General features: G+C 38.6%; 3 protein-coding genes, 1 long non-coding RNA gene and 2 other non-coding genes across 11 annotated transcripts; 2 read left to right on the forward strand and 4 right to left on the reverse strand.

The window, feature by feature from the left end:
* Positions 1-606: 606 nt before the first annotated feature.
* LOC103983035 (protein G1-like4) lies at positions 607-2,319 on the forward strand. 5 transcript variants are annotated; one of them, XM_065102300.1, is made up of 4 exons: positions 607-820; positions 888-976; positions 1,189-1,901; positions 2,090-2,319. In XM_065102300.1, exon 3 carries the CDS (start codon positions 1,268-1,270, stop codon positions 1,859-1,861), a length of 594 nt encoding a protein of 197 aa, XP_064958372.1. In that variant the 5' UTR covers positions 607-820; positions 888-976; positions 1,189-1,267; the 3' UTR covers positions 1,862-1,901; positions 2,090-2,319. The 5 variants fall into 5 exon arrangements, with proteins under 5 accessions (XP_064958372.1, XP_064958371.1, XP_064958370.1 ...); XM_065102299.1 differs by having other exon boundaries at positions 888-971; positions 2,090-2,318; XM_065102298.1 differs by having other exon boundaries at positions 608-820; positions 888-1,071; positions 2,090-2,318.
* Positions 2,320-8,117: 5,798 nt separating this feature from the next.
* On the reverse strand, positions 8,118-11,372 carry LOC135610858 (uncharacterized). 2 transcript variants are annotated; one of them, XR_010486351.1, is made up of 3 exons: positions 10,787-11,364; positions 8,964-10,081; positions 8,118-8,494 (listed from the first exon to the last, which is right to left on the reverse strand). It is a non-coding gene; the product is annotated as an uncharacterized LOC135610858 (long non-coding RNA). The 2 variants fall into 2 exon arrangements; XR_010486350.1 differs by lacking the exon at positions 8,118-8,494 and having other exon boundaries at positions 8,657-10,081; positions 10,787-11,372.
* LOC135611429 (small nucleolar RNA snoR74) lies at positions 8,174-8,303 on the reverse strand. Its single transcript, XR_010486571.1, has one exon. It is a non-coding gene; the product is annotated as a small nucleolar RNA snoR74 (small nucleolar RNA).
* On the reverse strand, positions 10,159-10,294 carry LOC135611428 (small nucleolar RNA snoR74). The gene has a single exon (XR_010486570.1). It is a non-coding gene; the product is annotated as a small nucleolar RNA snoR74 (small nucleolar RNA).
* Positions 11,373-13,211: 1,839 nt separating the features above from the next.
* Positions 13,212-15,855, reverse strand: LOC103983033 (uncharacterized). The gene is made up of 2 exons (XM_009400171.3): positions 15,730-15,855; positions 13,212-13,436 (listed from the first exon to the last, which is right to left on the reverse strand). Exons 1-2 carry the CDS (start codon positions 15,853-15,855, stop codon positions 13,212-13,214), a joined length of 351 nt encoding a protein of 116 aa, XP_009398446.2.
* Positions 15,856-17,122: 1,267 nt separating this feature from the next.
* LOC103983032 (uncharacterized) lies at positions 17,123-21,842 on the forward strand. The gene is made up of 3 exons (XM_009400170.3): positions 17,123-17,297; positions 17,898-19,091; positions 21,403-21,842. Exons 2-3 carry the CDS (start codon positions 18,075-18,077, stop codon positions 21,430-21,432), a joined length of 1,047 nt encoding a protein of 348 aa, XP_009398445.2. The 5' UTR covers positions 17,123-17,297; positions 17,898-18,074; the 3' UTR covers positions 21,433-21,842.
* Positions 21,843-22,779: the final 937 nt, after the last annotated feature.

Here is a 22,779-nt window from a genome sequence, read left to right on the forward strand (position 1 = left end):
ATATAATTCGGGTGCCATCGGAGATCACCAAAAGAAATCCAGTGGACTGTATCACTCACACACCCCTGAAACATGGTAGGCTGATGATGATGATGATGATGATGATTCGGACCCTCACGAACTGGCCTTGTCGATCATCGTTCTTCGACAGGTTACATCATCCCTGAAATTTCCGATGGTGGTTTCCAAAAGCCGACCTCAGGCGGCCCCCCAGCGAATATGATTCTTTTGCTCCTTCCACCGCCTATACCAGTCTTTGGAATTTGTAGGATCGGTGGGTAAGAACAGTGCAAACGTCAAAGCGTGATCAACTGTTCCTGTGGACGCAACCAGCCGAATCGGGAGCATATATTATGGGAACCGAAGCATCATGATCCGTCCCTGAATTCCACGTTGAGAAGCAGTGGGGAGTTGGTGCGTTTAGAGGAGGAAGATGGAGATTAGTGAGGAAATAGAGAGACGTTAATGGGATGATTCCATAATGAAGATAAGTTCGTTTCATCCCCAATATCACAGCCCCCACCAGTGCTTACTTTTTATCTTGTCACATCACCTTTCGTCCCACTGTCAAGCTTTGTCTCCATTGACACAGAAGCCCTAGCTGTGCACCGATGCACTTTCTCTCTCACTCATTCAGCTCGTTGATTTTTCTCATTGGTGTAGGCAAGACCTGCCCAGAAATTGAGCAGGATTCTCGATCTCCTTTTATTAGGCCGAGCAAGAGTTCCACGGGCTTTGGGACTCCCCTCTTGTGTACAGAAGAAACATGTAGGCTTTCGGAATCTTTTCTCTCGTAGCCAGACATCAGCCACTGGAAACAGTAAGCTTCTCTTACCTCTCGTCTTTCCTTCCCGTTCAGATGTGATCCCCTGATCATGGCTTTCTAGGTCTTCTAGTCCTTCCTCGTCTCCAACAAAACGTCAGCCGCAACCACATAGGCAAAATCCATGCTGATCTGAGCTAGATCTGTAGTAGAGTAGCTTTCTCTCTCTCTCTCTCTCTCTCTCTCTCTCTCTCTCTCTCGCGTAATGGAAATGGCTAGATCATCTAGCTTCTCGAGCTTGTCAACAGGTAAGTGAAGAGGAAGAGAAGTAGGGGGCAGCCGCTAAATAGGTCATCGTATTTCATCGTCGTCATCACCATCATCCATTCGTTTTCTGTCAGCTGTGACTCGAGAGTCTTATGCAGGATGAGCTAAGGAAGTGTAGAAGGAGTCGGAAGGATCACTGAGAAGAAGAAGAAGAAGAATCTACAGTGATCCTCCTTCATGGACTTGGTACCAAACCCAGGTAGCCCGCATTCCAAGAACAGCGGTGCCATCAGTCCCAGTAGCAGGCGGCAGAACTTTAGCACCACCTCCTTGGCCGCTGCCAGCGCTGGCGGAGCTGCCACCTCCTCTTCCCCTCCGTCGTTAAGCCGCTACGAGTCTCAGAAGCGCCGCGACTGGAACACATTTGGTCAGTACCTCAGGAACCACCGCCCACCGCTCGCCCTCTCCCAGTGCAGCAGCGCCCATGTCCTGGAGTTCCTCCGCTACCTCGACCAATTCGGCAAGACCAAAATTCACACTCACATGTGCCCCTTCTTCGGCCACCCCAACCCCCCCGCGCCGTGTCCGTGCCCCCTCCGTCAAGCCTGGGGCAGCCTCGACGCCCTCATCGGCCGCCTTCGTGCTGCCTACGAGGAGAACGGTGGCAAGCCTGAGACCAACCCATTCGGCGCCCGCGTCGTTCGTCTCTACCTCCGCGAGGTTCGTGAAGTCCAGTCAAAGGCACGGGGCGTCAGCTACGAGAAAAAGAAGCGCAAGAAGCCACCACAACAAGAGCATCATCATCCTCCGCCGCCTCCGCCCGCAGCCTGATCTACCTGCATTAGATCTATGTGCGTGCATTAGCTATGTGGTGAGCTTCCCTTCATTCCATTTGGTTGCCATCATCATCATCATCATCCCTTTATGTGCTCTTTAATTCCCAGCTGATTGAACCTATGAACCAAACTGCTGCTACATATTTAAAAGTATCTCATGAGATGTCGGTTTTGTGCAATTAAATCCATTATATGATCTGAACATTTTGGTGCATTAAAACAGTCCAGTAGCTGCAGTGAGTGGTAGTGCTCTATCAGTCTAGTGGGGGGAAAACAAAAAGAAAAGGAGAGGGGGGAAACAACACAAGTACAGTACGCTCGTGGAGGTAAAAAGCACCAGCCAAGAGGGAGCAACTGCTGCAGAGAGACCTCTGGTCGTGGGGAGGACTCTCCATGAATGGTAAAGAACAAAGAGAGGGATGTGTTCACTATTGTAGTTTTGACTGAAAGAGGTCACTGCGACGGGGTGTACTTAAGATTCTTATAATGGCAATGCAAGCATCTATTTCGCCCACAGCTCAGACCAACTTTTCTTCTTCTTCTTACGGTATCAAAAGCTTAAGTGTGGAGACCTTATAATATCTTGTCAGTCAGTAGTACCCATGTATGGTTTCTTTTCCACACATTTATAGAACTGGGAGTCAGTGCTGCGATTCTGCAGCAACTTTTCAGATACCTTACCATTCATTCTAACACCCATTTTCTTTTCCTGCCTCGCTATCATCTCTCCCTCCTTAGGATTATCCTCAGCACCGGCCGTGTAGGACTCTTTCATTTCCAAGGTTTCCTTATAATCCACCACCCCTTGGGCTTGCCGTTCTCGATGCTTTTGGCAATCACAAACGCACCCACACACTCCGGCTTGACACTCTCAGCAAACCCAAAGCTGATCCCAAGGTTGTGATCGAGATTGCCACAGGTATTCGTCGATGGAGGCGTAAGAAAGGATCGAAAACTTGGGGAATAGGCATCCCAAGATCGTGGTCTCACACTGTGTTGCTATGAATGATTGGATGGCATTTAAGACTCCTATCGCTGGGAGTGTGAGCAGACTCCAATATCTTCTTTTTATACTCCACTCCACTCGATGGGAATAGTGTAAGGTGGTGGTAATATATTGATTGCATCGGTGGTACTTGTGCATCTTTAGAAATTCCTCTTCATCGATGAGCATGACCACCACCGAGTTGGCTCTTATACATGGTAAAAACCATGGCGACCTCGAGCAGGAGATACGGTGGGGTTTAAGGTATCCTCCGGATTAGCGTTGAGTTGCATGACCTGCAACTCGCAGGCTTGTTTCTTCTTTATGTCAGTTTACTTGCTAGTTTGAGGATTGCTGGATCTGTGACATCGCAAATTCTCAGATGACTTGTCATGCAATGACATTACTTTCTATCTTGGAACCCTTTTTTAGCAGGTAAAAGTATCAGAATTAGCAAGTGAAATAATTCTTTTTCCTTCACACAGTAAACAGCTCTACATTGCAATCAGCACATAATTCATTTTTCGCTTTCATCGTATGATTCTAGGGTTTCGATGCTAATTGTTGCATCTACATGCAGCAGCAGCAGCTGATAGGTTTTGGTATCATCAGTATTGCAGATGGTTGACATTTGACCGCTTTGCTTCACTTCATCTGCATGTAAAAGTGATCTTTGCATGGTTTATGCTCCATAGATGCTTCTACAGGAATGGTTGTCATCTTGTGCCATCAGCTGTTGTAGACTACATATTTTAAGGGTAGGAGATCGGAAGACTCGTGCGGTGAATCTATTTAACTGAAAGGTTGATCATTTCAAGGCAGTGATGGATGATTCTTATAGTTCCCATGTGGTGTTTCCAGATTCTCTTCCTCTTTGGATCATCCAAGTGAAACCTTCGTCTAAGTTTCTAAGGTCGTGTCATCCAGAATAAAATAGTGTGGTAAGATTCAGCTTGTCGAGGTCCTGAGATTGCACCATCCTAGTTTGGATCGAAGTGCAGGTGAGGAGCAAGTCCTTGAGCTCATGCATCTTCCTTTATGGATCTTATCAAGTATGCCCTAATCATCAGGTATCAATAATGTCTTGGATCCTCTAACGACACAGATAAAAAGCAGTGACAAAACATATCAGTCCAAGATCTTGAGCTACACCACTGTAAGATTGATATGGAAGAAGATTAAGGAGTAGTAAATGTCAGGTTTTGAGAGAGAAAGAGCTACAGCTAATTTCCTATTTCTCCTTGTGCACTAGAAAAGCTTATAGTTCTTCTTTTCCTGCATCTAGAAAATGTGAATAGAAACTAGCTTTCCATTTTTAACAGCAGTTGTGCACTAGAAAAGCGACTTCTCCTTTTACAGTGCAAGTATTTTGCTTTTAGCCTCTGATATATTTCATCCCAATAAATGTGCAAAGTAAGAATGGCAATTTATTTTAATTTGTTTGATTTGTTTTCTCTACTACATAAACTCACAATCACAAAATAATGTTGTGCATCTTAGAAAAAGATCACAATTAATGGTTGAGATATTGATCTTATAATTTTTGTCTTCAGCTAGTTTACATGGTTATCCAAACAGTGCATTTTCTAGTGATTCAGATATTAAGCCAAACATTTCTTGGTCTCATCTTTTATCTTCTTTTTTTTGGATCGTCCAATCCAAACTTTACTATAGATGATTCACATGCATAAAAATTACTACACTACGTTGTTATTTACCATAGTTAATCATGAGAACTTTGATTTGGACCTCTTTGATCCAATTGGAGAGAGATGAAAAGAAATCAATATTGCCACTCGTATATTCTGAATGGAGATACAGAAGATCGAGAAGGTAGATTTGGAATCGACATCGATTTGGATTGTGATGCCTCTCAATTTCGAGTCTGGTGATCCTTTAGATATGGAGTGTTCATTTGCGTTCGTCTAATTGAAATCTGCATATGATTGACAACATTTGATAGAGAGGTAGTCAATTTTGAACATCACATAATATTTTTCTTTCCGGCAATTCCTCTTCCATCTTCCTCTCTCTATGAGCCTTCGAAGCATTGAATGTTGGTGGGAAAGCAGTACAAGGAGTGACTGTTGATCCTTCTATCGTACACACAGTCTATGAACATGAAGACACTAAACCACATCCTTTACTCTTTCGGTCTTCTTCCTTGCCCTATTTAATGGAGTAAAAGCAGAAAATACCAACATCAGTTCCATTTGATGTGGTGCAATAGTAGCAAGAGAGAGAACAAAGCTTGACATGATCAAGCGTTGAACCTTGTAACACAAGGGTTTATAATCAAAAGCCATCTAAATATAAGCTTGACATTTTGAACACATATGCTTGTTAGGTTTCCAAGCTCAAATGTTTTTGATGGTAACTATCATAGCAAATCAGAAGTACAGTACACTCAAGTCTGCTGCTGGGATTAAACCCACCCTCTTCCTTCATACCGTTGCAAACCATCCAAGCTGCAATCATGGCACACAAATAGAGATAAGAGAGACGAGAGAGAGAGAGAGAGAGAGAGGAAGGAGTCACAATCGATCAACACATAGGATGCAACATAAGTGTCCCTCTGGAGAATCTTTTTAGCGTTTCAAAGCCTCCAAACATAAATGGGACAAAATAGAATCAATACTTGAGTGCCAAGTGAATGATTATGGCTAATGATCAAACCATGTGGCAATCACTGCACTTGCATCACAATCTAAAGCTGTTCACTTTCACGGAAGCTTCCATCGATGAAGAACACTTGATGCCGATGCCTGCCGCGTTCATCTGACCCCCATGTTGCCAATCGAGACTCACTTGAACAGGGAATGCAAGTGAAGACTTGCAATGAAGTCTCTTCAGAGCTTTCTGGCAAACAGTGGAACTGGAGATTGCTATCATACGAATACAAGGAAAGCGATAGTCCGCCATGGACATCGATTGTTTCTTTCTGGATCCATACCAAGGATTGTTTCTGCAGATCACTGACTGTTGTGACCAAACACTATCTTCTGCTTGTCACCTACTCCTACTCCTCCACCAGAGGCTCGACCAATACAGCAAACACGTCCTTTTAACCTACTCCCAATCAAGCATGACTAAACCTTTGGCTTCTCTGTCTCTGTCTTCCTCGATTCCTAATAAATTTTCTTCTATTTTATTTTATTTTGTCATGGTGGTGTGTTCATATTAATCGACTAATTTCTCGTTAGCATGATGAGAGGCAAACCACCGGATCCAAATTTTCCATTAATATTTTCTCTATTATCTATTATATTGATTTGATGATGATAATTATTAGCAGTGGCAGCATGTTTTCTCTCGCTGCGTATGGTCACTGTGTTCCCTGGCAGGAGTGCGAGGATGGGGTCAGGCCAAGGCGTGTAGTGGCAAAAGAAGGGGCCTGCAAATTCTTGTGAGCTGATGTGACGCCTCGGAGCACGAGGGCTGCTTCCCTCGATGTCGGCGTTGCCCGTGGCACCAGTGGCCGGCGCCCACACGTCCGACCCAGGGGAGTGGGTCCCCGCGCCGCGTACGGAGACGCCAGGTGGGGGGGCCGACGTCCCGTCGTCGTCGTCCCCGGTGTGTCAGCGTGTTTCCTGAAGCAGTAAAGATATGGCGGTAGCGGTGGCCGCAAGCCACTCGCCTTGTCTCTCCCGTCCCACCCTTTCTCGGGCTGTACGAACGAACGCTCACGGATTTGACCTCCCTATGCGGGTTGATGTGAGGTGCATTAATTGGCACGGCCAACAGGCAATTAGTGGGAGGAAGAGGGTTGGGAAGAAAGCAATCGGACGGTTCTCATTAGATGACATTTCTGCCCAAATTTCTCAGATATTTCTATTTGTTTATCATAATATTGTGTATATATATATATATATTATTTATGAAATTTTTATAGTAAAATTAACAATGATAAAACAAAAGGAAATTTGCAGAAACTTCAAAGAAGATTAGAAAGAAAGAGTAGAATATATTTTGTAATCATGTGCTGGCATCATCATGCATCCCCTCCCATAGACCAACCCTAAAGATGGTCTCAACCATTGAGGTGGTCATTCGGCCACCCAAAAAGACTAGCAATTATTGAATAAGCTTGTCGGGGTGTCATTTGCAATCATTCAATACCCAATCAAGAATTGGGTATGACATTAGATGGATGGTCTTTTATCTTCAACTATTATTCGTAGTTGTGTGTGTGTGTGTGTGCGCGCGCGTGTAAGAGAGAGAGAGAGAGAGAGAGAGAGGATATCTTTTGTGAATTATTTAATTATCTACTAATCCATAATATTGATTAAAATCATATTTAAATTATTATTTATAATATTACTTCTAGTGCGTCAATTATAACCACCTAGTTAATATGATATTAATCTTTTTTATTGAGACATCCTACATCTGAGTTAATATGATAAGTTTCTCGAGTCTCCGTATAAGTAATATTTTTTTTAAAAAATAAATATATTATTAATTAATTTTTAAAAACTTAAAATATTAATTTATTCAAAAAAAATTATAATTACCTTTTTTTCTATAACATAACACACTATAGGTCATCTGAGGAAGGTTTTGGGATGCACTAATTATTTGGTTTGGGCTAGCCATCAGAGGTCGTCAACTCTTAACACTTGTATTCAATTGTTTAATAACAAGCCCAATCCAAGTTCAAAAAAACCCAACCAAGCCTAGTAGCATTGTTTGCTGTAACCATCCCTATTATTCATTTTTTCTATTTTTTTTTTGGGCATATATCGCACAAAAGCTGATATTTCTATATGGAAGCTTGGAATGTTTAACCATCACAAGGACTTTAAAATAAGCCCTACGAATAACAACATACAAGCTTGATCATAGGTGTGCATTGTTATGATGCTCTGCTCAATCTTGGGTATTTGCAGATTCCACAAGGCCTTGAGCTGATTAGATGCTCTGCTCAATCTCGATTTACTATAGTAATGAATAGAAACATTAATGATTTAGTTAAAAAAAAAGTAGTAATCATAATTTAGTTAAAAAAAATTAATCCTAAATAATGTTTCCCTTATTTTGTTCTGATTGCTGGCAATCTTTGCCACAATATTAGAGCCATATCTTCCTACTGTATAGAAACCCTGCTTCACCAGCTAATCTTCATCAATTTCCTTATATCGCAAAATCCAACATTTTACTAACCAACCTATCATTTGGTATGAATATTTCGTTTTATAAATACTAAAACACTTGAAATAAGAAGAAAAAAATCCATATATAATTAAAAAGTCAAAAGATACATAAAGAAATATAAAAACACATCTTATTTGCTATTATGACATGCACTGCATCATTAATCGACAATGTTTCATTGTTTACTGAACCATCTGCCATTAACAATGTACGAAGGTTCACCCAATAACAATGAATATAATTTCCCTAAAGTCTACGAGAGGCTTGTTTATGGTACAAAACATACCCCTGCTTTTCTTTAGGTAACCATTCATACATCCTATTCTATTCTATTGATAAACTTCTACGACAGCCAAACATCTCTTACTTCGGCAGTTTGAATGTGATCGTTGAACAAAATGCTGAAGCAAACAATTAACGTCCCATGCAAATATATGGCACAAAAGAAACAAGATACAAATCCGGCTCGTCTAGCAAGTGCCCACCGACCTGCAAGTATCAAAACCATATGCAGTCCCTATAAGGTTGTATGAAGGTTCACCCAAGAACAATGAGCATGGTCGATATTCCTAAAGCAGGCAACTGCTTTTTCTTCGAGGAAGACACATGCACAAACATATACACTAAGATCTAAATATCATAAACCACAAGAAAAGAATTGTACTTTTTTTTCTCATAAATCAAATATGTCAAAACAATTGGTCAACAGAAACTATAAGGTCACTTATCATCAGAGCCAATAATGCTCACTATATGATTTAACATTACATTTATGAGACAGTAACAAGCAGGACTGTCTAACAATAACCTAAAACCCAATCTTACAGATTTTAAGTCTATACCTTCGAAAGAGGGCTGCAAATCATGGGAACTTGAATGCTAAAACAGAACTAACTGGACAACACTTCAAAAGATATCTGTAGACAACCTTAATTGAAGGTCCACAAAGAATACATACCTTGGTAGGCCGCTTTGCTTCAGCTTCACCTTCACACCAATACCATGATCAATGATCAATTGAAGACAATCTGAATCTTCCCTTCAATTCATTCCCCTTTTCTTGGTGTGCAGACCACATTGTGAATATCATCTTCAATTGCACGTTGGGCCAAAACTATTCCAACAGCAGTACAAGCAGATGCATCTTTCCTTGACTTTAAGTCAAACTTTATGTCCTTCCAAGATAGAGTGTGCCACAGCGATCACCTTGCTCATGATCCTATGAAAAGTGCAAGCACGAACTGACCCTTTTGGAAACATAGATTATCAAGACAGAATGGTAGAAGGTATGGATCAGTGAGCTGGTTAATTGTCAGCATTCTCACCCCTTTTTTCCCCCATTTGGCTTAATAACTTTTTGTTTCTTCTTCTACATCATTGAAGTCCTTTATATCAGTTTTGTTGTCCTTTCATGACTCTTTTTAGCTGATTTCTTGCGATGGAACTGTATATTATACCCTTTGAATTCTTTATAACCCTTGTTGAGATTGTAGAACAATTTCTTATGCAGCCTCAAATCCTCAATCTCATCAAAATCCAATGATTCCTCTGCTAATGCAGCAGAAGAACAAGAACATGTCTCATCATTGATATCCAAAGAGGATGATAAAGTTTCCTTGCCCCCATCAATAAGATCTAACGACTTCATGGGGTTCAAAGAAACCCCCAAGAGATCAGTGTCAACAACCTCGATCCAGAAACTGTTTTCCAAGTTATCTCTACCAGAAGGTATAATCTGCAGCAACTTGAACATCTGAGAATGATCTGAGGATTATAATGCCCATGCTGCTCAGAAGCTACAGATCTTTAGAGTGAATGATGGATTTGCTGTAAACTTTTGTCTCAGTGATAGGAGGAACATGGCCATCGGTGTTGCAAGATTACTTCAATCCGGAATCACGTTGTGGCTGGGAGAAGATGATCCATCGTGTGGTCTAAGTGGGAGGCAATCTGGGGAAGCTCACTATCTTTTCCTGCTCCTCCAGCGAAGAATATCCCTCAGTCGCCACCCATCATTACTACTACTCTATTCCTTCCTCTGCAGCAGTAGGGCATCAAAGGGAAAGCAAAGCAGCCCTACAGTTTTAAAAATGTTTGTGTGCATTAACAAAATCTACATGGGATAATTTAAAAAAATAAAATGATTGAACATCCAATGTCTCATCATTTACTGAACCTTATGTCATGAACAAAATATACAAAGGTTCACCCAATAACAATGAGCATGATTGATATTCCTAAAGTTTACGAGATGCCTGTTTATGAGCAAAAGCAGGCAACTGCTTTTTCTTTAGGGAAGACACACATGCACAAACATATCCATTAAGCTAAGATCTAAAGAACATAGAATACTAAAAAAACTGTAGTTTTTTTCAGAAATCAAAAGATATCAAACAATTGGTCAGCAGAAATACAAATGTATCTTATCATCAAACTCAATAATGACAAGCAAAACTGTCTAACAATAATCTAAAACGTAAACTTCAAGAATTTGTGTTTGTGCTTCCAATAGAAAGCAGCAAATCATGGGAACTTGAATGCTACAACAGAACTTGCAGTGATTAAAAGCTTGGTTTATGCAGCATTCAAAAGTAAATTGAGAAAGCTACCATGGAGATTTTTGACAGACAAAAGATAACTAAGAGCATTCTTCCACACAAGATGTTACATACAGGTTCAATACTGGTTTTCAACAAATCAAACTGTACATCAACTATGAATACCAATATATGGTCTGATACTGACCCTTGGTCAGATCAGTAAATAATGATCAGTACATACCATTAGGACCTTTTTTTGGAACCATGCCGCCTCAAGTGTCTCCATTTCCAGTATTCATCTTCTCAAAACTATAACTAATTTACTCAGTTTGTTCTGCAGCAACAACGCCTATCTGTCCCCTACGCGGCAATCAGACTCAAGTTTCATAGTATGATTTTTGTTTGATTAAGCTTATAGCTGAAAACTTCAAATCCTCAACAGGAGAATTACTCCAAAAGCATAAGATGATTCTTTGAATGTTATAAAGTAAATCAATCACTAAAGAAAAAAAAAAAAAGCCCAAACCAAAATAAAGAAAGAAAAAAAAGGAACTCGTAGTGACTTGCGCTTGGCAGGATTGGTGGGTGGGTTATCTCACAGACGTAGCCTGAACGATGAGGAATAAGGAAGCCATAAAAGAAGGTATTACAACAAAACGAAAATTCTGAAGAGATCAGATGATAATGATCTAACCCACCACAATACTGCTCTCAAAGATCCATTGCCGAGATCTCAGACATCCTCCCGCCTTCCCCCTTCCGGAGGCTGGGAGGCGTTCAGTAATATGGCCTCTACCTGGCGTATATATAGGAATTAAAACCCTAACACATACCTCTCCTACTCCGTCGGATTGGTCCGGGTGACGGCGCGAAATCGCCCCAATACTGAAACCCTAATGGGATAAAATGGCCGATTGTTTCGGCGCGGTTTAGGGCACTCTGAACCGGATCAGCGGCCGAACCGGGTCGACCGAATCGAAGCACCCGGCCCAATTGGATTGGGTTCGGCCCACAACAGATCCCAAATCCGAAATTATAATACTAGTATGTTAAGAAAATAGGGATTATGTACTTAAATATTTATATTATATATATGATCATTATAATTACGAAGGTATACTTAAAATGATATGGATCAATGGCAAGTAGATAGACCCAAAGAAGTTTTAGAAACGGGACAGATAGGACATGATCTAAAATGTACTCGATTTGTTATTGGTTAGGTTGATGATGTCCAGATTTGTACAGGAAATATGAGAAGAGGTATTTTTGCAGGGATGTTTATATAATTAACTTTTTCGAGGTGTATGTACATAAAAAACACCAATATTTAATATAATTTTTGGAATATAATTAGATGAAGGTTGTCTCACTAAATGTTATGATATTAATTATCTCACTAAGTGAATGGTCTATTTATCTCTCACAAGGTAGACCAAATTAATGCATACATTCAAAAATTAAACATCACATACATGTAGTATATATTTAAATGTTCACATCCATTACACATGTTGTGAATTTAGATATCATATATACTTTACTTTTATAAAAAAAATATATTATAGCATGTAATGTGTCGACCTCATTATATGAACATAAAGCCTATTAATTATTAAATAATACTTAAACAGTTAAAAAAATATATGCAAATTACTAAGTGAAAATTTGTGGCTTGTGCTTTGTTCTTTACAACATGTGAAGCAGACATCCTAATAAATTTATATTTTCTTGACATGTATTAAACATAATGTTTAGTTATTCAATAAAGAACAAGATGCATTGAGGCCTGACCAATGAAATTTCATTTATAAAAAAGGCCACTAATTATGGAGGAAACATGGATCATATAAGATTATTCCTTGGAGATTAATTATGTGTTGAACATGATAAATTAATTTGTCAAACCATGTTTCACCAAAGTTCAAAGAGATGAAAAATACAATTTATTACATCCATTTTATGGATGGATACTTAATCTAAATTACAATCTTTTTTTTTCTTAAAAATTTATAATCTCAAAAAATGTATAACAAGTGGGAAAAAGTTGTAGACTCAACACCTTAAACACTTTAAATATTTAGATTACTATCTTTTTTTTCTTAAAAATTTATAATCTACACCTTAAACATTTTAAATATGATGCATCAGACTCACTTACCAAAAAATTAAGGATCCAATTTCTTATCCGACATAATTTTTTACCTTCGACACATATCTTTAAAAATAAAAAATAAAAATCAAGAGCTTGTGCTACAAGTCTTAACCTATGGCTAAACAATCCTTGGGTAGTTAAGTTTGTGATTAATCTGTAGGAAGTAGTGCCAAAACTTTAGACTTATGGCTGTTCTTATATTATCAATTGAACTATTGACATATAATAAAATTCTCCTTTTGGATTGTACCAGTTGACAACACAATTGAGTGTGTTGTGACACTCAAGAGAGATACTTGGTTCTTTTCTTCTCTTTCGAAGGAGGTAAATATGTTGGATATTAAAGCTTCCCCTTTTGCATTCTGCCAGACCAAGAAAAAGTATGTCACATTCTGCCATCACCATACTTCCACATGCTGCAAGTGTCAGAACATATTATTGATCTCCTGATACCAAACAGAAACAGAAGTTGTGCAACCAACCAAGCACAGGATGGCAGCAAATCCAGTGTTCATGTAGCCTTTGGAGGGTACTTAATTGCATTCTTGACTATCTTCTTGGTGGCTGCATCTCCAAGGTCAATACCACATACATCAGAGAGTCTTATTAGGTATAACAGGACATCTGAAAGCTCCTCCCCTACATGCTCCTTCTCTGAATCCTTCCAGTTAGGTAGCCCCTTTGCCACTTCTCCCCTCCACATGAATATTTCTGCAAGTTCCCCCACTTCACCAACCTGTTGAAGAAATGAGTTCACTTTCTTCTTCCAAATTATGTATATAAATAAAATATGATTAAGACATTGTAAACTTTGACTACTAGGCATTAAAATTTTAAGATTCCTACAGGCATTATATGAAACAGAAGTTTCAGATTACAGGAAGTCAAACTGTACACTAGAACAAGACCAAAACAGAGCAGTGTAGTCTCTAACAATCAAACAAGTAGCTTCAGTGACATGGATAAAGGCAGCATACAAAGGAGCAAGATGGCAGTAAAAGATCTGCCAGATTGTGCTTTGTTGATGATGTAGCTGTTCATGAATTGTCTTCGGATAGATTTTGGATCTCAGCAACTTAGCTGACTTACATAAAATAATATCGGCATTACATATGAAAATAATTAGTGCATTACCTGAATATTGATCCTAAGAGTTGATTATGCTGCGACTATCCATAAGTTTTAACAACCCAATCATATACTACGGAATCATCAAACATTTGAGTTTCTAACTCTGCTTGTAACTCGTTAGAGACTAGGGAAACAAAGAGAAATTATATACGGACAAAATATCCAACATCAAGAAAAATAACAAGGATTGAAAAAAGAGACTCGAGAGTATTTGTTGACCTCAGATTTATCTATATCAATGGAATGTGTGACTCATTATCTGTACCAAGATTCTACAAACACTTACCTAAAATCTCAGCTATCTGAACTCACTGTGGAAGAATCTTTTTGAGAAATCGGTCATGATATATTAGATCCATAAAAAAATCATGAAAAATGAATACAAATCAGTGACTGCTACTTTAACTGTTATTGTAGTGTGCCAGAGGAGAGTGAAGCTCCATTTCTTACACAACGCTTTCCTGTTTCTGGTGGTAGCTTGACAGAGCCACCAAAGCCACCATCATCACAACAACCATCTGCCAGATCAAAACATTGCGAGATTCACATGCAAGTCATAAGAAAAGTATTCAGTGGCATCAGAATTGTCACACACTTGTACTAATGTCCACATGGTCCCCTTGCTACTGTTAAGGATACCAGTGAGGGGTTATCCAATCTTCCTTCTTCAGAGCAAAGTCCAGAATAAGGTTTCCTTCCTTGTTAATGTGTTGCCCACTAAGAGAGACAAACATAGAAGGAATCAGAGAAAGAAGCTTTCTCTGAACTGTACATCTAATTGTCTCAACAAGTCATAACAGAATAATCCTACTTCTCTGCACGACTCAGGAAAGCCTAGAAATAGAAGAACAACACATGTGATGAGCATAATAACCCCACTTTTCTTGCATGGACCAACTTAGCTTGTTCATATATAGCTTTACAGTCTGACAAGTTCTTGTGCGATCCAGATTTTTAGTTTTTACTAATAGAGAACAAGTACTTAACAATTTGTTTTTTTGCACGCATCAGAACTCATTCCTCACAAGTTTATGGTATATTATGATTGGGTGATCCATGCTTGAAGTAATTGAGGCAAGTCATGGATGACAATGAATCAACAGCTTACAAGCAAAAACATAAATTACATATTAGAATCTTAGAGTTCACAAATTCGAGGAAATGATGACTGACACCTTGTACTTCTGGTTGGTTCTTGCTTTGCTGAACATGCATAGGAGACCAATATGGGATCACTTGCTCAACTAGCCCCTAGTTAAAGTACTCAATTCACTGACTTTTTCCTTGTCTAATGCGATAGGTGTCTGAACATATTAGAACATTCAAGTGCATAAAAATCTTAATAGGAATGTCCATACTTTGCCATTAGGTTCATCATTGAGCTGGTATGATTAAATATAGAAGTGCATAAACCGAAAGAAGAGCATAAGGGAAAATATTCACCAGACAATCTAAGATGAATTTTCTTAAAATGAATCGATCATATCGGAAGGCTGTAGAGAAAATTCTTCCGAAGAAAAAGAAAGAAGAATGAGGTTTTTTCTTTTGAATCATTTATCATATAGCTATAGGGCAAGAAAAAACCTAAACTGGTTCTCTTCTAAAATTCAAATAGATACAAGGAAAAAGAAGCCCCACAATTAGTGATGCTAACTCAATCAATGTACCAAGGAAAACATTGTTTTTTTACTTATGTACACATAAATATTGTAAGATATTCTACTTTATAAAAGTGCATCCTCCAAGCTTCCACATTAATCACAAGAAACAACAGCCATTATCCAGGTTGTTATCCTTTGATTAAAATCATAAGAGAAGAACTTAACTGAAAGGTAAGGAAACAAAGAGAGGCAACCAAATATTTATGAGCAGTCAAGAGGAGCAAGACAGAGTATTACCATGGCAAGCAGCAGATTCCTCGGGCTGTGGTACTGCTCCCAGTCCCTTTCCCTGGCAAACTCCTCAAGCTTCTTGGAGAGCTCTTTGAGGCTCACATCAGTCACCCTTGCCTCCTCCCCTTCCATTACCTCGTGCTTATCCCCTTCCATATCTTTGTCACTCCTCTTGTGGCAAACGAGAGGGGAGACGAGAGAGTTGACGCCCTTACAAAGTGGGGAAGGAAGTCGCCGTAAACACGCATATAAACAAATCAAAAGAACTCCTCCGGGCTTGCAAAGAACTAATTGGTGGATGGGGTGGTGTAAGTGGACAACGAGGGGTAGCAGCATACTGAATGCCCGAGAGAATCCACCACCACCACCACCATGCACTATGGCCAAATAAACATGGGACTATCAAGCGAACCCATGTTGCTTTCCTTCCACGGACCTGCTCTAACGGTGGGTGATGCAAGGAAGAGGGAGGGCTCGATCAAATCCATTGTATACAATGTTAGCCATTTTGGCATCATTTTTCTGAAGATTGAGACCACTGGAATCATGAAAAGCCCTGTCAAAAGATGCATCACAACAACTACCTGTATGCATGAGTTAATCCTCTCACCAAGCTTTATGGTCAACATTAAAAACACTGAAAGCAACTTAATACCATCTCCATAGATGTAAAATATAGAAGCTATTTCCACTTGTCATTTAGGGCATGGGATGGTGCATTAATTAGTATGTGTTGGCCCATCAGTCTAAATTATCATGGTGTCAAGTAGCTGGACCACTACTAACATCTATATTAAAACTTTTTAGATGGATATTAATGGGAAGAAAACCTTTGATTAATCATTTAGAGATTTTCATGTGATTCCAATGTTGAAATAATGATATGATTATTATTTTCACTCCAATATTTTTTTTTAATAATGTACTAATTGGATGTATTAATCATTATATTATGGTTATGATAACAACATTTCACATAGTAATTCATAATAATTAATGCACATAGATATATATTAGTGATCTGATGGATGACTCATATCTACTCGATGCTGACTAATTAAATATTATTTAAAAGATTTAATTATTATTTATTGTATCAAGTGATGTACACGATAATAAATATGATTACGGTTCGACAATTTTGCCACACAAATCATTCCTTGTAAAACCGGACCGAGCGACCTGATCGGACCAAATAGTTTATTATTCAAAGGTAAACCGTACTGAACCGGCGGGTCGAACCGAAAAATCCCTCTCGCCCTCGTTCTGTAGGCCTGCTTTCCCTTCGGTGCCATACCGCCGCGAAGGAACGGAGTTTAGTGCTGGGCGCGCGTCTGATTCAACTCAGGCCGGGACGAGTCTGAGTCGAGCGAATTTGATTTCTAGGTTCGATTGAACAGATGGTCTACCCCTAAACGCAGAACACTCACTTTCTCCTAGCGTTTCGGTGCGCGGCGGCTGACTTCGTCTCCATCGGCAGTGTCGCTGCGGTGTTTTCCTCGGCGAACGGCGGCTGCTGCTTCTTCCTGTCCATCGGCAAACGGTGGCAGCGACGGCGGCTTCTTCCCCTCCCGGCATCTCTCTTTTTCTCTTCCTCCTTCGCCGTCGTACACTGCCTCCTCCCTCTTCCCCCGTTCATCGCAGCCCCCGTTCCCTGATCCCTCTTCTCTGTTCCCCCTTTCGTCGCGGCTCCCCCTTTCCCCGACATCACCCCCCCCCCTCCCTTCTCTTCCCTCCTTCATCGCAGCCCCCGTTCCCCGATTTCTCTTCCTCCTTCTCCCCTTTGTCGCAGCTCCCATCCCGTCCCTCCTCTCTCTTCTTCATCGCGGCCCTCCCTGCTCCAGCTCCCGGACCACAGCCCCCTATCCTCCTCTTTCCCAACGACCTAACAACAGCGACCCACACTACCACCGACAGCAGTACTACAGCACCCTATCCTAATGAAACGAACAATTGACCAAAAATTGGGAGTCTCCCATGGCCACCGACGGCCACCGAACCAAGCTCCTCTCATCCTCCTCCTCCTTCTATTATTAATATTTTTTATTAATATAACATCTGAATTTTGTATCTGTTTGTATTTGTCGTTGGTGCTGAATGCAACTTTGATGTTATTTTTGTTTTAGCTCATTTCTAATAATCATGATATGTAATTCTTAAATTATAATATTCAGAGCACCTCGCTTCTTTTGGGCGCCTTTTGACTACGCTGGTGGGCACCGAGGAAATTTTTGTCTGGAGCAGGAAAAGACAGGCGAGCTTCCTCAGATTCCCTCCCACTTAAACCACGAGATGGATAATCTTCTCCCAGCCACGACGTGATTCCGGATTGAAGTAATCTTGTAACACAGATGGCCATGTTCCTCCTATCACTGAGACAAAAGTTTTCAGCAAATCCATCATTCACTCTAAAGACCTGTAGCTTCTGGGCGGTGGGAGCATTTCAATCCTTGGAAAGATCTCGCTGCGCAAGTTCACCGGCCTCAGATCATTCTCATATGACCAAGTTGCCGCAGATTATCCCTTCTGGCAGAGATAACTTGGATAATGGCTTCCGGATCGAGGTTGTTGACACTGATTTTGTGGGGGTTTCTTACAAGTTTTTGGATCAAATCGATGGGGGCACAGAGGCTTTATCATCCTCATTGAAGATCAATGATGAAACTTGTTCTTGTTCTTTGGCTGCATTAGCAGAGGAATCCCTGGATTTTGATGAGATTGAGGATTTGAGGCTGCGTAAAAAATTGTTCTACAAGCTCGACAAGGGTTCCAAAGAATTTGAAGAGTATAATATACAGTTCCATCGCAAGAAATCAGCTAAAAAGAGACATGAAAAAACAATAGAAGCTGATACAAAGAAAGAATTCAATGATCTAGAAAAGAAGAAGAACCAAAAGGTTATTAAGTCAAACGTGGCTAAAGCTTCGGAACAAGGGGTGGAGAGTCCAGTAATAAAAAATGTGCGTTCATGTACAAAATCAACCGTAATGGAGGAAAAAAGGGTGAGAATGCCGACAATTAACCAGCTCACTGATCCATACCATCTGCCATTCTGTCTAGATATCTATGTTTCCAAAGGGTCAGTTCGTGCTTGCATTGTTCATAGGATCACTAGCAAGGTGGTCGCTGTGGCACACTCAATTTCGAAGGACATGAAGTTTGACTTAAAGTCTAGGAAAGATGCAACTGCTTGTGCTGCTGTGGGAGCAGTTTTGGCCCAGCGTGCGATTGAAGATGATATTCACAATGTGGTCTACACACCAAGAAAAGGAGAAAGAATTGAAGGGAAGATTCAGATTGTCCTTCAGTCAATTATTGATCATGGTATCGATGTGAAGGTGAAGCTGAAGCAAAAGCAGCCTAGTAAGGTATGTAATCTTTGTGAACCATTAACTATCATGTCTTTATTTTTCATATTTGTTGATCTTGGACATGATACTTCTTCCATGTAGCAAGATAGTTGTTCCTAAATTGGTAGACTGACTTGAAATTTTCTCTACTGAATTTTATTTACATATTTATTATATTTAGAATTTAGAAAGAACATCCAAAATATTGGAACGTAAGGTATTCTGTCTTTGATCTTGGAAAGTTTCATGTCAGTATTGATCAAGTTATTGCTTCTTTAGACAAACAATAAATGTAATCCATGATAGGTTCCCAAAGGCAGTCCAGGATAGGGCATCTATTGGACTTCTTAGGATGCTAAAATTAGCTAGTCACACAGATCATGACCAGAGTAACCTAACTGAACCTCTTACTGTTAAGACATTATTTTATTAATCGAAATGTTTGTCCTTGTCAGATAATCAACTGGTGAAGGCTTTGAGTTTGGATCTTCTATCAAATTTGGGAATCTTGTTTTTTTTTTTGTGTTTTTTAGCTTTCTTGCTGTTAGCATCATCTTGGTCATAATAATTGACTCATAGTGGTTCTGGTGAAGCTCTATATGCAACTAGCTCATGTGCAACATGTCTAGGTTATGGCCTAAAGTGTGTGCATATTACTTTTTTCTTCTTCTTGTCTCTCTCCTCTCTCTTTAGGTCAACATCTCTCTCCCTGTCCTTTGCCTTGTTTGTGTTGTCGCTACTTTGTCCTGTTGGCACGCTACCTGATGTCACTCAGACTCACTCCTACTGATAGGCCACATTGCTACCTTCTCATCTGTGTCATCGCCTCCTGCTACTATCACATATGGCCACCTGCTCCTCCTCTCTTGTGTGTGTGTGTGTGTGTGGTTTAGGTGGTCTCAACATGTACCAATGGTATATATATATATATATATATATATATATATATCGGTAATAAAACCATGCTAGTCTGGCCATCGATTGGCATCATTTGTGAACCTAGATTTAATCCATGATTCGAACTATTCAGGTTGACTACATGGACTTTTTCCTATTATTAAGCTCTATAGAATGTAGTATACCTAGTTAAGATTAGTCAAATCTTTTTCTTTTTGTTTTCAATAAGATCTTTCAAATATCCCTTACCTCTCTTACATCACTAATTCTTATCTTCTCATTTGTTCTAGCTGGCGTAAGTCTCCTTTGAATACGTTTATACCATCTTAAATAAATTTCCTTGTAGTATTCTCTATCAGAGTCACACTAAATGGTTCATAGATAAAGATATTTTTTGTTGTATCTTTTATAGCAGTCGCATATATCCACATCAATTTCCTTGTGTTGGCTACAGTAATGTTTTGTATAAAAATAAAGCATGGTTGGCTTTAGGAGTATATGACAATCACACAAAAATCTTGATGTACCTCTCTATCTTACCATCCTTGATTAGTTTTCACTTCTAGTAAACGACCAAGTAACCCTGTTTTCACTTTATGAACTTCCTGAATCAACAGCTGAAAGTCAAAGGCACATCAAAATCCTTTATCATTGAACCACAAGCTTCTTGGTGAATGATGTGCCTGGAATCCCTGTTGGTCATTATTAATAGATCCAGGTTTCATAAGAGATGGCTAAAATTGTGAAGAAAATGCATTAGTGATCTTTCACATCAGATCTTGGAGAAAAGTTTTGATCATGCTACAATTTGTTGATCAACCTTTCATCGCAAGTGGCAACTTTAGTAGCAAATTTTATAGAGGACATTATATATATATATATATGTATATATATGTATGTATGTATATATATGTATGTATGTATATATATGTATGTATACATATATATATATATATATACATACATATATATACATACGTATACATACATATATATACATACGTATACATACATATATATACATACGTATACATACATATATATACATACGTATACATACATATATATATAATCCTTGCTTGAAGACTTATATCATCCTAGGGCTAATGTTGGAAGTTTTGCATTACCCTTAATATTCAAATTTTGGTCACGAAAATATTTCTTTACTTTTTAAGTGATGAATTGGAAGCAATGGATATATATAAGTGGTTTATCATTCACTTTGAAGACCGTGTGAAACTTTCTCAGCATTTCCGTGAAAGACTCCATAACAAGTTACTCTTTTCAGATGAGATAATAGTATGCCAGCTTTTAAGTCCTTTATGCTTGTTTATATATTCATAAACTGATTTCTTTCAGCTATTGGAATTATAAAGCACAGCGAATTCTCATGTTTTTGTAGTCCATTTTATTAAATAGTTTGATTACACAGGTAAAGACTTGTGGCTATGCAAACGACTAGTTTTAAATCTGATTGCCCGGGGCTCACCAAAATGGTGTATCATTCATTTCAGTTGGATGATTTGGTCATTGGAGCTTCTCTTCTTATAAAAATGAGTTATCTGGAAGTTCTGCAAGTAGAATCATATAATTAGTGCCAATTTTGTTTATGGAAGTGTAAAGAAGCTGTTGCTAATGTAAATGTGTTGCAGATTGTGCCAGTATGGCATGCGATATCATCGTGGTTGGTAGTAGCTTTATTTGTATGGATGCCATTGCATTATTTCCCTTTTGTGTTATGCTTGTTATACATAAGAAAGAGTTTGCTTTTACAATTATTATGAACGATCTAAGCCAAAGAGTTAAAGGTGGGACTAAGAACCCACAAAAAGGCATCTTGGATTTGTTATATATGGATGGTTTCTTCCTACCTGTTCTTTATTTGATTTGATGACAATTAGAGTTTGTGTTTCCTTATTTGTTTTGTGATTAGATTAAATCACTTTTTTTTTAGAGTCCCATTAATATCTATAAAAGTTCTCTTTTGATTCGTGGAGGTAATGATGGATTTGACCGGTGGAATAGGTAGAATTAAGTTTTGGGTTAAAGTCTATTTTAGTTCATGTGATTTTCACTATCGATCACTTAAATTTTTATAGTTTATTTATATTTAAAATAATTTATACATTTGAAAAAATATAATGTATAAGTGTTTTTCATCAAATTTGAATTAATATATGTTAGAGTTTGTTTATATGGTATGTTAATGCATAATAAATTATTAACATGATAACATGTATAATTTAAATTTTAAAAAATAATTAAGTTATATTTTAGCATTTATAGTTTTGGTTATGGATTATTTTAATTTTTATGATTTTTTATCTAAAATAATTGATATATTTAGAAAATAATATATAAAATTTTTATATCAAATCTAAGTTAGCAGACGTTATAATTTGTTTATGTGATATGTTGATTTATAATAAAATATTAATATAATAATATATAATTTAAGTTTTTTAAAAAATTAAGATTATTATCAATGGCAAGATGAGACATTGTCGTGGAAACGATCACCAACAATAGCATCGAGTTATATTTGCCTAGTAGGGTATTGTATGTACGTAGTCTCACTTCGTTGTACTTGCTTGTCGTTGCACATGTTCAAATCGATGAGTGACAACAGGAAGGTGTGATAGGCTAAAAAAAATTAATAATTAAATTATTTAATTTAATTATTAATTTCACCTACTCGTATGAAGGTGCGATGAGAGAACGACGAGGAAATCGATAAAGTTTATATAAAATTAATAATTTAAAAGATAATAAAATTATGTGTTTATCTTTTTTATTTGTATTTTTTTTT

The sequence above is a fragment of the Musa acuminata genome, chromosome BXJ2-4 (genome assembly GCF_036884655.1).
Source record: "Musa acuminata AAA Group cultivar baxijiao chromosome BXJ2-4, Cavendish_Baxijiao_AAA, whole genome shotgun sequence".
NCBI classification, from domain to species: Eukaryota; Viridiplantae; Streptophyta; class Magnoliopsida; order Zingiberales; family Musaceae; genus Musa; species Musa acuminata.

Bases quoted from the DNA above. Each gene is read 5' to 3' on its own strand.
- LOC103983035 (XM_065102300.1), top strand. From the start codon at position 1,268: ATGGACTTGGTACCAAACCCAGGTAGCCCGCATTCCAAGAACAGCGGT.
- LOC103983033 (XM_009400171.3), bottom strand. From the start codon at position 15,855: ATGGAAGGGGAGGAGGCAAGGGTGACTGATGTGAGCCTCAAAGAGCTC. The intron at 13,437-15,729 runs GTAATACTCTGT...TTTCTTCAACAG, and splicing joins GGAATCTGCTGCTTGCCATG to GTTGGTGAAGTGGGGGAACT.
- LOC103983032 (XM_009400170.3), top strand. From the start codon at position 18,075: ATGGCCATGTTCCTCCTATCACTGAGACAAAAGTTTTCAGCAAATCCA. The intron at 19,092-21,402 runs GTATGTAATCTT...TTGATTACACAG, and splicing joins AGCAAAAGCAGCCTAGTAAG to GTAAAGACTTGTGGCTATGC.